At 42.0% G+C, this 13,098-nt stretch overlaps 1 protein-coding gene across 2 annotated transcripts in view; it reads right to left on the reverse strand.

Annotated features, from left to right (window-relative positions):
• The window catches only part of LOC125891490 (kelch domain-containing protein 8B-like), a 313,979-nt gene that overhangs the window by 76,166 nt on the left and 224,715 nt on the right, over nt 1–13,098 (reverse strand). For both annotated transcript variants that reach the window (XM_049580824.1, XM_049580823.1), the window contains one exon: nt 11,440–11,664. In XM_049580824.1, the coding sequence (XP_049436781.1) occupies nt 11,440–11,664 (225 nt within the window). The remainder of the gene's footprint in view (nt 1–11,439; nt 11,665–13,098) is intronic.

The following is a 13,098-nucleotide window of genomic DNA, read 5'->3' on the forward strand; positions in this document are numbered from 1 at the left end:
TGATATTTCAATGGAATAAATTACTTATTGACTTATTCATACTTCAAAAACAGCATCAATGAGTGATTAATATAGGGGGGATCAAAATAAAATAAATAAATAAATAAAATATAAATAAATAAAATAAGAATCAACCAGCCACCCTCCTCCCCTGACAGTCCCTTCATAAGTAACGAACAGTCCCTAAAGTGCGGTGAGGTTTGCGGGCCGTGAACGGCTCTTTTCTCCTCTTACACATCACATACCTGTGTTCGGCTGGCTCGGCCGTTCAGGTACTTCTGGGCAGTCCACACGCCAAGAAGAGGATATTATTGGAGCCGACGGTAAGCCGATGGCCGCCATATTTGACAGGAATACATTACTGCCTGTGTCTGTGACCCCCGTTCAACCCAAAATCTGTGGGATTCGCCTTTCGTTTCTGCTGCTTTTTGAAATCTGGAGGCTGCTCGCACAGCATGCTGAATGATTTAAGCCTATTTTGCTCGCTCAAAACTATTTTTAGTCGCAAGTGCGAGTGCGGTTACGGACAGATCGCCACACTGCCGACATTTTAATCCACCCGTCACGGCACACTGTTTGATTGCATTATCAAAACCGCGCCGCTATTATTCGGCCTTGATTTAACTTATTCCACCGAATAACGAATGTGTGTTTTTTTTGCAATATTTGGCCGAATATATTCGGTTACCGAATATATTCGGTTACCGAACATTCAGTGCATCCCTAATTAAAGATTTGCATTTTCTATTATTGTGATTTTTTCATTCTACCTGCTGCATCAAGTTTGGCATTAGCAGGCTGCCCTTCAGGAAGTGGGGGCCCCAGATTTAGCAAAGGGGGGAAGTTGAAACAGATTCTCAGATGCGTGTGACCACAACATGACTGTAGTATGTTAGTAAATGGTTCTTTGGGATTGGATAAAAGTGGTTGGTCTCCTTGTAATTACAAAAATTTTACTCTAAGTCTTTTGGTCTTTTGTGTGTTTATTGATTATGTGAATGAGTGCTTTACAGAACAATTTTCCATGACAATGTTTAACATGCAAGCCATCACATTAAGTTCCAGACAGTAAACATGCTCATGGCTTTCACTAACGCTTTCAAAGCACACTTCATTTTATTCTTAATGCATTGAAAGCTGCTCTAATCAATATTATTATTATTGTTTACAGTGGATTACATGACAAAGTGTAATGTGAAAGATGTTGCTTGTACTGATGCACAGAGAATTATTATCCGACCGTGCAGTTTTTAGCCTTTAGCCCCCAGCGTAACTGTTTTGATGCGCTCTTTTCCTCCTCATTAGTGCCACATTCAGATGCAGCAGGGAGCTGTTTTAGCAAAAAAAAGGCTCACATATACTAACTGTATGCTACCTGCCCAGCAGCCAACAGCAGACAGATAGTTAGGGACTACCTGGAGAGCATAATATTCGCATAGCAAAGCATCTAGCAACTAAAGACCCAGTTATTTTTCTATGGAGTTGGTGGAGACCAAAATAGAGATAAAAGAGAGTGGTTCATTGGGACACACACTCACACACACAACTTCAAATAAATGCTTATGTTGCTCTGTGTCTCTTGGATGTGTAAATAGACAAATGCTATAACAGCTTTCTTATGTGATAATGTGTCAATACTGTGTTTCAATCTTGTTGCACTGCCCCCAAGTGGCCACGATGAGTAATTGTTGCTTATTTAAATGAAGTGAAAAAAACAGATCAATGAAAACATTTTTTTTAAAACTGACTTAAGGTCTCTAGTATGGTTCAAGCTCCAAATTTACTATATCCTACATTTCCCATTATGCTAATAGTATTTTATTTTCCTAAACAACCCCAATCTGGAATTTGTTGGAAACAAAAAAGGTGATCTGGAATCCCAAGTCAAGATAACTCCAGTGATGTTATCAGTTTTAGTTAACTAACGGTATTATCAAAATGCTTTATAAAATTACTTCAGATACACATGCCATGCAACAATGCTGCATTCACAACTGCACCACACACACAGGCAATGCTGCATTCTCTGCTTTCAGGTTTGGTCTCCCTCTCAAAGGCGAGGTGAGAATGAGACCTGATAGTTGAGAAGAGGGCCATTATCCTTTAAAGCCAAACACATTAAACCTGACTGAGAGGATTCACGGAAGCAAATGGATAACTCAAATGTTAAATCGCAAGCTGACAGGCACAGGGGAGTGTCAAAGGATGCATTGTTAATATGGATGGATGGAGGTGAGACTCGCCTGATCTTACACATGAATGCCACACACACAGCGCTGTACACTTAGAGCGGGGATCTTTTCACGAGTGAGTAACCAAATAATCCCCATATCTGCGCTCACTGGAACACTTCCTGTTCTTGAGCATCTGTCTGTACATCTCGGTGTCTTCACAAACACACACACGGCAGGTGTTTGCTTAGTCACACACACGCAGAAGTTGATCACATGCAGTAGGCAGCTAATACCTTCTTTGTGCTTTAATCAATTCATCCAGCAGTGAGCAGCTAAATCATCATTTGTAGAATATCTAATCATCCTCCTCCACCTGGCTGCACCACAGTCTAAGAGTCATCTGGCACTTTCTGCTGTGTGTGTGTGTGTGTGTGTGTGTGTGTGTGTGTGTGTGTGTGTGTGTATGTCTCAACTCTCTTTCCATTATTGTCCAGAGTCTAAATATTAATGTCCTGATGACAAATCTGATCAGAGTTATGAGAGCTCAGAGGACCTTTTACTTTCACTAATAGAAATAACAAGACTAAGAGTCTACAGCCATGATAGCTGCTCTGTCAGACTGTAGCAAATGCTAATGTTAGCATGGCAAGATCACAGTGACACAGCAAATAGTTAAACATCCTAGTCATGCATGTTAGCATGCTAACATTTGTCAATTAGCGCTAAGCACAAATTACATCTGAAGCTGGCGGGAATATTACTAGTTTTGCAGGTATTTGGTCATAAACCAAAGCACTAAACATCCAGCTGATTACAGCACTAGGAAAAGTTGACGGATCCCAAAAGCGATCATAATTCATCAGGGGGACAAGAATGCTTGCACCAAACTTTACAAAGATTTGTAGTCTAGAGTGAAATGCCTCAACTAGAGCTGTAACAGTCTGTGTATTCGCAACCGTCACCGTCCCCTGCACAAAGACACATCATGGAGCAGATGGATGTGAAGACACCTTGCACTCCTCCACCTTCAGCTTGAGGATGGCCCACAGGTGCACAGGTGAGTTTAGGGCTGGATACATACTTGGCCAGTCCATCACCTTCACCTTCAGCTTCCTCAGCAAGGCAGCTGTCATCTACTAGGTGTGTACAACACGTGTAGGCTTGTCTTAAATTTATATGCATTCAGTCATTTCCTGTAACCGCTTATCTTCTTGGGGGTCACGAGGGGGCTGAAGCCTATCCCAGCTGACAATGGGCAAGAGGCAGGGTACACAGGTCCCAGATTATCACACACCTTCATCTGGTTCGATTCACTTTCACACTGCACTTTTTAAAGCGGACCAACCACCTGGACAACGTCACACAGTTACAACAGCTGCTCGTTTGGGGGCGGTATTGCCCGAAATGACCGCTGACCAGGAAGAAAAAAAAACATGTGGAAGAAGAAATTTCCCACGGTAAGCGAACCGCACAGACCCCTAGTTTTCGCTCGTTTGGTCCGCACTGGAGTTTTAATGAGCATCCACTCCAAACAAACCGAACTATCCGTGGAAGCGGACCAGGGTTCGTTTAAAGCGGACCAAATAGTGTCAGTGTGAATGTGTCCTTGGAGTCACCAGTTAACCTAGCCTACATGTCTTTGGACTGTGGGAGGAAACTGGAGTACCTGGAGAAAACCCACAATGACACATGGAGAACATTGAAACTCCGCACAGAGGGGCTCCCCCACCCAGGGTTCGAACCAGCAACCCTCTTGCCCCCCCCCCCCCCCCCCCACACTTGACTTTCCTATTAATTAAAAGGCAAAACTGCCCCTAAAAAATATCTTTAAAAAAACAACAACAAAAAAACAAAAAAAAACAATGCTAACCACTGATTGGCCGTACCGCCCTAAATTTATATTACCAGTTCTTAGTCATGTAGGGACTTGTTCTTTGTAAAATCAATATTCTAAAAACTTAAAAAAAAAAAAAAAAAAGCCAAGACACACTTCCAACAGTGCTTAGTTATTAATTTAGGATGAATCACATTATGGCATTGTTATGGTTCTGGTGAACTCTATGATACTGTTTTGTAGATTAAATAAAGCATCAAAACATATGGGTGCAACATATGAGTTCAACTGGGAACAGAATAAATCTCCCCGATAATCTAATTAGCGTACCTGCAGCGTACCTGCAGTGTCAACATACCTGTGGAGTCTGCAGCTGCTGCATAGATGTTCCCAGTTATTACAGTGACTCAGTGCTCTCTCTTTGTCTCTACATCACTCCATATCCTGCAAGCCACTAAAAGTTTGACAAGGGCACTTGAGCGACAGTAGTCCCAGCAGAGCTGCAATCCCTGACCTTCCTACTGAGATTGTCTTACTGTGTGCCCTTCTCTGCCGCCATCATCAACCAAAGCACTCTCTGTCAAATGTCGATAGGAAGTGCAGAATCAGTTTCTGGCCTGTTGTCTGATATTGCAGTAGTTACAGGACATTTTTAAAGTTAGTTGAGAGCAGGGCAAAGAGAGCAACATGACATGTTGGGGGTGTCTAGGGGTGTGGAGTCAGACAGAAGTGAGCCCTACAGACCTGAAAGTCACTCCTCCTCTCTGCTGCAGGCTAGAGGCTACATGACCACTACTACTATAACACGCCTGAAACCTAAAGGAACTGATAGTGGTTGTGTTGCATTGTGGGTCATGTGGACCCAAGGTTTTGATAAGGAAGAAAAATACCTGGGGAAACAAACACAATATCACTGGTGCTGCATTGATGTTGGTCCTTTTTTAAACTGCTCATTCTGTATCTGACAGTGTCATAGGAATTCAATGCTTTGTGCTGTTTTAAGGTTAGGGGAACATTATGATCATTTTTTGTAATGGTTAAAAATCTTACAGTTACAGTCAGGGAGTCATCAAACAGCGGCCGCCTGTGTTAAAGTCCAACATTTTGGACCCTGGTATCCTCCCTCTGTGGAATATGACATTATAATAACATTACACAAGATGGCTTGTCACTTTTGGGGCATTTGCCAAAATGACTGATACTCACATTGTTCTTTGGAGGATTTTCTCACACTCAGAATTTTGAAGTGGGCTGTCTTTGGTCGCAGAAGCTCTAGATCTAAATCAGCTATTGTTTCTCACTGATGAACAAAGATTTTGCCATGTTTCTTTCAGATCTGACTAATGTAAAGAGACCTGTTCAGTTTGCTTGTGCATTACTATCTGTGGCGCACTGACAGAGTTGGCTAAATGAACTGCAGTTAAAGGGATAGTTTGGATCTTTTGAAGTGGGGTTGTATGAGGTTGAAGTAAGTGTATTACACAGGGCTTGACAGTGCGAGCACCTCGTCGCAAATGCTAGTAAAAAATAGTTCAGTGTGAATTGTGAAATGCAATTAGTAGCACGTGTGCGACTACCGAATTTTACCGTTCAATAAATGTTTAATGATGTGTTCCTGACGTTTGGAGGTTGTGGCCGGTTGTGCACTTGAATGCAGCCTCAGCTGAAAAAAAAAAAAAAAACGTGATTTACACGTAGTGAGCGTGCTTGCCGACGTGCTGCGGAAGGCAGTTAAAGGCAGAGGGAGTATCTATGGTAACGAGGTGAAGCCAAACAAACGAAAACAAAACATGAACTATGAAACGCATTAGCGATTATTTTAAAAGGGCGACAGAACCAGAAGCTGTGTACCCAGGCACCGAGGCCGAAATGGTGGACGAGGACGAGGAAGAATTAGAGTTAGATGAAGAAGTTAACGTGACTTGAAGAAACCAGAGGAGCAGGTGATAACGCTACCATTCCCAGCCGTAAAAAGTACAGGTTTAATGCTGAATGGCAGAAAACATTCCCATGGCTCCTTTACGAAAACCAATTAATGTATTGTAAGTACTGCAAAGCGCAGAAGCAAGCAGCTGGAAAGTCCGTTTTTGTCACAGGCAACGCGAACTTCAAACGAGATAATTTAGTGAAACACAGTAAATCGCATAGGCATACCGCGTGCAGAGATGCATTCATAGCGGCACAACAAAAACCCTTGCAGGCGGCTGTGAGGAGACAGGTCATGCTCTCTGAAGAGGATAAAAGAAGACAGCTCAAGATCAAATTTAATATTGCATATCATATTGCTAAAGAAGAGCTGCCCTTTGTGAAGTTTCATCCACTGATGGTCCTACACAAGAAAAACGGAGTGGACATCAATCCAACCTACGACAATGACAAAAGGTGTGCAGAAATGATAGGACAGATTGCAGACACGATGAAAGAAAGCCTTGCAGTGAAGCTGAGAGCAGCACCGTACCTTGTAACTAATTGGTTAATTTCATTTGAAATTCAAGGACATTGACCCCCTCCCCTCAGCTTTAAAATTCAAGCACATTCTGTAAACCCTGCCTGCTGTATGAATGTTCTGTTATAACGCAGGCCAAATAAGCTTAAGTCTGTTGTCAGTACTTGTTACAGTATTATTCTCTGCACTTTTTGGAGAATTTTACTTGCTGTTTTGATACTGTCTCAGTTGCACTATGCACATTTGCACCAATAAATAACTGACAATACATGAGTCGTTACAGTATTATTCTCTCTTTAGAGAATATAACTAAAACTTAAAAAGCTATGAATTGAATTGTTTTGCTTATAAATGCCTCCTCGTTGACCTCATATCACTTTATTAAAGAAAAACACATTATTTGGTAACTTTTCATCGTGCCCCTAAAATTATTTGTGTGCTACTAGATTTTTCAACTTAGGAGCACACGTGCTACTTGGGAAAATGCTAAATGTCAAGCCCTGGTATTACATACGGTAGATGTCAGTCAGCAAGCCCCCAGTTTGGAGAAGCAAGCAGGAGTACTGCCACAGATGCTAAGCAATGTACTGCTGTGGATGAGGGCAGCAACTGGATGTATTTTAGCCACCTAAAAAAAATGCTCCCATCAGAAAAAAAAAGAACAGTTTAAGTGTACGCTATATTTAGAATATTTTCCACTGCTTTACTTTGCCGCAGACAGCCATTTCAGAAGCCATTAATGTGTTCAGTTCCCCATCCATGCTCTCATCAAGGCCACCAGACTCCATTGAGAAAAACAGCAATTCAGCAAGCAATGCTCGCTGAACACAGGAGCTGCTGGTCCACCACTGCCTCGATCAGTAAGTACGTTTATGTTATTGTGTAACTTTGGTGACTCCAAACTAACCCTTTTAAACACCAAAGTAACACAAAAACACAAACAAACTAAGTGATTGAGGCAGCAGTAGATCTGCAATACCTGTGTTCAGTGATGTTAAATTACTGTTTCTCTCAACAGAGTCTGGATTTCAAGAGAGAAAAATAACAGTAGTCTGACGGCAAGGTAAAGCAGAAAAAATACTCGTGTACACTTAAACCAATAATTCTTTTTCAATGTGGGACTTTTTTTAGGTGGCCAAAATCCATTTTGTTGTTTCCCCCTCCACAGCAGCACATTGCTTCGCTTCAGTGTCATTACTCCTGCCTGCTTCTCCAAACAGGGGGTGTGCCGACCACCATCTACAGTATGTAACACACTGACTACGGATAAGAACTTCATAAAACCCCACTTCACATCCAAACTGTCCATTTAAAGTCAAGAGGACACACTCCCATCAACATTCCTATAACATTACACTAATACCAAAACTCTCTGTTAAATAGAGCTACAGCAGAAATACTTTTTATCTGTGCTGCCAGTGTTAAACCCTTCTGCCAACCCTTCTAGAGGCCTCAGTGTCGATTCAACCTTTAGCCAACAGCTCATTTACTGAGTTACATAAAAGTAAACCATGAAAATCCCCTAAAGTTTACTTAAAATTCATGGCACCAAGAGGGACACGATTTTTCTCAATCTCTCTCCGAAAGATTATACTCTTTCAGAGAGCTGTCGAAACCCATCTGGCATATCAGATGTCTCCTTCTTGTTAATAACAGACATAATTACAGCCTAATATATGATGAAGGCTCACATTTCTGTTTCATGCTGCTTAAAATGGGATTTGCAGGAAAGGTAATATAAAATAATAATGTGGGCTCATCAAGCCCTATCATAGCCCAAATCATCCTGTTCTCAAGGAAATACCTTATTTTGTTTCAGGTGCTAAACTTTTGCAGTGCATTAAAATGCAGCCTTGAAGTAAAAGGAATGCGTATGGCATACAGAGTCACTCACAGGTATGCAGCGACTGATTTGGCTCTTCTAAATCAGCAGACATATTTCCCATAGTGCGTTTATGCATTCGTTCAGTTATTTTTGATGCAACATTTCACATGAGCCATAACTCATCAGCATGAAGCCCCATCTGAGCATCCGTTTGTTTCTGTCACTGGCCAGAAATCTGGTGCATGAAAGAACTTTGTATATCTGCATCACCATCAGCTTTGATATGATCTGACTCAACTAATGCATAATCTTCCTATATTTGGAATGCATTGTGAGCACAGAACACATGCTCTCACTCCATTCAAAGTGCTCCAGGGTGGAGATGAACCAACCAACAGTTCTTCTGAGCTGTGCACAAAGCAGCCTATCTCCTCTCATGTATCCAAATCAATAAACAAAGAAGGAATTGGTTCTATAACAATTTCCCTAAAATTAAATCATCAAGAAATCATCATTTCCATTTACATCATATCTTTCCATGTGTAGACTTCAAACAGTAATGCCCTGAAAAAGCTCCAGTGTTGGAGGAATGTTGTACAAAACATCAGAAATATGAGCGTATGACTTCTCCATTCCTTTGTTTTTGACTATTGCCAACACTATGGCCAACACTCCACAAGCTTTGTTAGCATGCTTTGTTCTACTCATCATTCCCGCCTTGTAGTCAGTCCTGAGAATGAATAAAAAACTTTGACAGTGAAACTTGAATCAGCCACTCATGCTGCCACATTATATGGTAATTAATTACCAAAAAGTAATGTGATTACTGACAGGTCTAATGTGGAGGATTTAGTGGCATTTAGCTGTGAAACTGCAGATTGTCACCAGCTGAAACTTCTTCTGTGAGCCAAGTGTGTAGGAGAGCTATGAAGGCCAACACAAAAATGTGAATGGCCCAATCTAGAGCCAGTCTTTGGTTTGGGCTACTGCAGAAACATGGCAGTGCAACACGGCGGACTCTGTGGAAGAGGATTCGCTTCATATATGTTTGGCTCAATCTAAAGTATTGAAAACAAAATGATTCTTAGTCTCAGACAAGTATGCAGTGAAAAAGCACACTTACTATATTATATTCCACTTCTATCAATATATCCCCCTAAATCCTATACACTGGATATCTAAATTAACCATCACTATTTATAGAATGATGGATAAAATGTTATTCACACTGTGTCATATCACAACTACAGCGATGTTGCTGTGGGATGGACCTCATACTTTTCTAAAAAAACAAAATTGCAATGCATATTGGAATATTTTAGGCATTTTTTCTACTATGATAACTTTTTTAAAAAAATAACTTTTCATTTTTTCTGCACATCATGATATGTTGCATATGATGCCAATATTTGCATAAAATAAAACAAATATGTTAGAAAAATTCTTTGCTGGTTCAAAGTTTTAGAGGTTTTAGAGGCACCTGGATGAAACAGGCCTACCTGATTGTAAAGACAGTGAACAACAGGTAGAATAGGCTACATTACATATGAGGCAGACAGCGCATTAGTGTTAGCATCAGATGAGAGATAGAGACCATCATGCACCCTGCAGCTTCACTGTCAGGTAAAAGAGAGCTTGGTGTGCCTTCGAACACTTGACAGCAGCTGTGACACTTTAAAGTTTGTAAAGTTAACAAGGTCCAACAGTTACTCAATACAATAACCTGTGTCCAGCGTTCTAAAGTGGTTTATTAATTGTCATTGTGCATTTGAAATGATAACTACCCACTCTTTGAAAGAAAGATGTTAAAACTCACCAGCTCTTTGCTGCAGGAAGCTGCGGGGGGCTCATGTGTTTGCGTTATGGCGCTGCTAACACTGACAATAATGGCCTGACCCAGTCATTAAACCTGCTAATTAACACTGGGTTACATTAGCCATGTGATGCTAACAGTTATCCCTGTCACTGTGAGTGACTCTGCTCCAGGCGCAGCAGTAGTCTCATGAAAAACAGAGGGAGAGGAGCAAGACAGGGCTGAGTGGATCAGTACATGTGCACAGCCTTACAATGAAATGACATTTTCTGCAGTGAGCAGAAATCGGCTGAATTTGCGTTAACTGTTGTAATCAGAAAATTCTGGAGGGACTGACGAGTAATTTCTAAGAATTAGATGCTTCTATTTCTGAGGATTTTAATGTCAGTGAGTCAGCAACAACTATGTTTGTCAGTGTTAACACGATGTTTCTACAACACAACAGTAAAAGGGCAGGTGGAGCCACAGGGCCCAGCCAGGTATCAGATCATGATTCCATGCTTTAGTTACCACTTGCCTTGACTGCTATAACTCCTTGTACATGGGAGTCAGTCAGTCCTCGTTGTCACACCTGCAGTATGTGCAAAATTCTGCTGCAAGGTTTTTAACTGGTTCACGTAAACATGAGCATATTTCCCCAAAGCTCGCCTTTCTCCACTGACTCTCTGCCTGTTAAAAAGTTAACTACTGCATTTGTTGATAAAGAACTTAATGGATTGGCTCCCTCTCACTTATCTGATCTTTTAATTCCCTGTAACCCACCCAGGTCACTCAGGTCTTCCGACCAGTCCCTTGGGCTCAGCGGAAGCTGAGGGCCGACCGCACATTCTCGGTCTGTGGAAGAAACTACCCCACCGCATCAGATTCTCCCCCTCTGCTGAGTCATTAAAAGCACAGCTCAAGGCCAACCTCTTTTCTTTGGCTTCTGAATGTACTTGAATCACGAACACTAATTGGCTTCTTATAATGGTTGTTTACTAGTTTTTGCATTACTCATCAATTTTCTTTTTTCCCTGCCTGGTGGGTGCATGATTTTGTTGTCTGCTTTGTTGACCTGTTTTTATGTTGCCTATGTTTGTAAAGCACTTTGGTCAGCACATGTTTTTTATTCAAATGTGCTATAAAGCTAAATTTGACTTGACTTGATTGGCTGAGGGAGGGATGCAGGGAGGAAGATAAACGTGAGGGAGATGACAGTCACCCCTGCAGAAAAGTAGGCTGTCACCAATAGTCAGCTCTGTGAATGTGACTGTGTGTGCCGGCTCACCAGGAAAGTTTCAGGTGCTTAATATAGGCAGTTGGATCATAAGTTCTGCCTTAAAGGAGTATTTGAATGTTACCACTTACCTTGATCCAGATCATATTCCTCCATGGTACTGACAAAGTGAGGTCTGGAGTAGAAGTTATGCGGCCCCGGTTGCTGGAGGCCCCCCAGGCTGAAGAGGCTCCGATCATTTGTGGCACAGCAGGAAAAGGCCCTCCGGCTCGGGATGCAGGGGTAACGTGTCCAGCTCTTCATCTCCAGGTCAAAAGCCTCCAGCGCCGTCACTGGCATCTTTCCCTGACGACCACCTGGAGGAGGCAGGAGAATGTTCATCGGGGTCAGAACACATTTATGATGATATGGCTTAAAATGTCCACAAGTTTGATATCTGTTCAAAATTTACTGAGAATATAAACGTTTTCAGACCAGAGGAAATTTGTCATAGATCTAACAACAAAGTTCAAAGGCCGTGCCTACATGTATACAGATATTTAGTTTTAGGTCACTAAAATTGAGATTTTTAAAAAATGACTTCTAAGGTGCAGAATTTTTTAAAACTATGCTTGTTGTTTGTTTGTCTGGACCATAGACTGTATAAAAATATGGACGTAGTCACAGTGACGTCACCCATTGGTTTCTGAAGAGCGGGTTTGAAGCTCAAAGTAGGCGGCACTGGCCATCACCACGTTGGCAGTGCCTAACTCTGCCCAACTCCCGGCCAATCAAAAATGGGCAAAGAGGCCGGCCAAATGAAGCCTGGTTGCTTAAACACGCCCACCTCGCTCGAAGCTGCTAAGTTAACTAAGGCTAACAAGCTACACTACTTTGGCTAGCCCTGTGGTGTTGGCTGCTCCCGCTCATGTTCCTGGTTGGTGCCAGCTCCCTCACGAAACAAAATATACAAAAGGCACAAACACGGCTGAGAGGTCAGGTTCAATGACTTGCAAATTAGCTGAGATGACGCCTAGCAGACAGCCAGCGGATACTTAGCCACCTGTGATGGCGCCAACTGTCACTCAAAGTGACCATGCCTTTAATTATGCACAACTTTAAGCCTTAATAAAACTTAAACGGATGAGTTATAAAAAAAATTCACCCGCGTACAGTTGTCATGAAAGGGGAAATTAACTATAGAGACCAAAACCGTTTTTTTTTTTGTACCAGACTGTAAACACGTTTATTTCTGGTGTAAAGTTGAGCATTTAACATGGGGGTATATGGGGATTGACTCTCTTTTGGAGCCTGCCTCAAGTGGCCATTCAGCGAACTGCAGTTTTTGGTACTTCCGCATTGGCTTCACTGTCATCCCTGGAGGTTGCTGCTTTGTCTGGATGTGTAAAACGGAGCATTTGAGAAACAATGATGTCATTTCCTTGTTTTGTGAATGCCCATTGTTATTACGTTTACTTAGTAAATGGACCTGCACCACTCAAAGCCCTTTTTTCACAGCGAGTCACATTCACCAATTCACACACACATTCATACACTGGTGGCGGAGACTACCATACAAGGTGCCACCTGCTACTCAGTTTTTAACTCACTCACACACCGATGGAAGCATCATCGGGACCAATTTGGGGTTCAATATGTTGCTCAAGGATACTTCGACATGCAGACTGGAGGAGCCGGGGATCGAACCGCTGATCTTCCAATTGGTGGACGACCTACTCTACCTCTGAGCCACAGCTGCCCCTCATAAGCATACAACAACAAAAATGGAAAACTACCTGTTTGCTAACGTT

The sequence above is a fragment of the Epinephelus fuscoguttatus genome, linkage group LG7 (genome assembly GCF_011397635.1).
Source record: "Epinephelus fuscoguttatus linkage group LG7, E.fuscoguttatus.final_Chr_v1".
Taxonomy (NCBI): Eukaryota; Metazoa; Chordata; class Actinopteri; order Perciformes; family Serranidae; genus Epinephelus; species Epinephelus fuscoguttatus.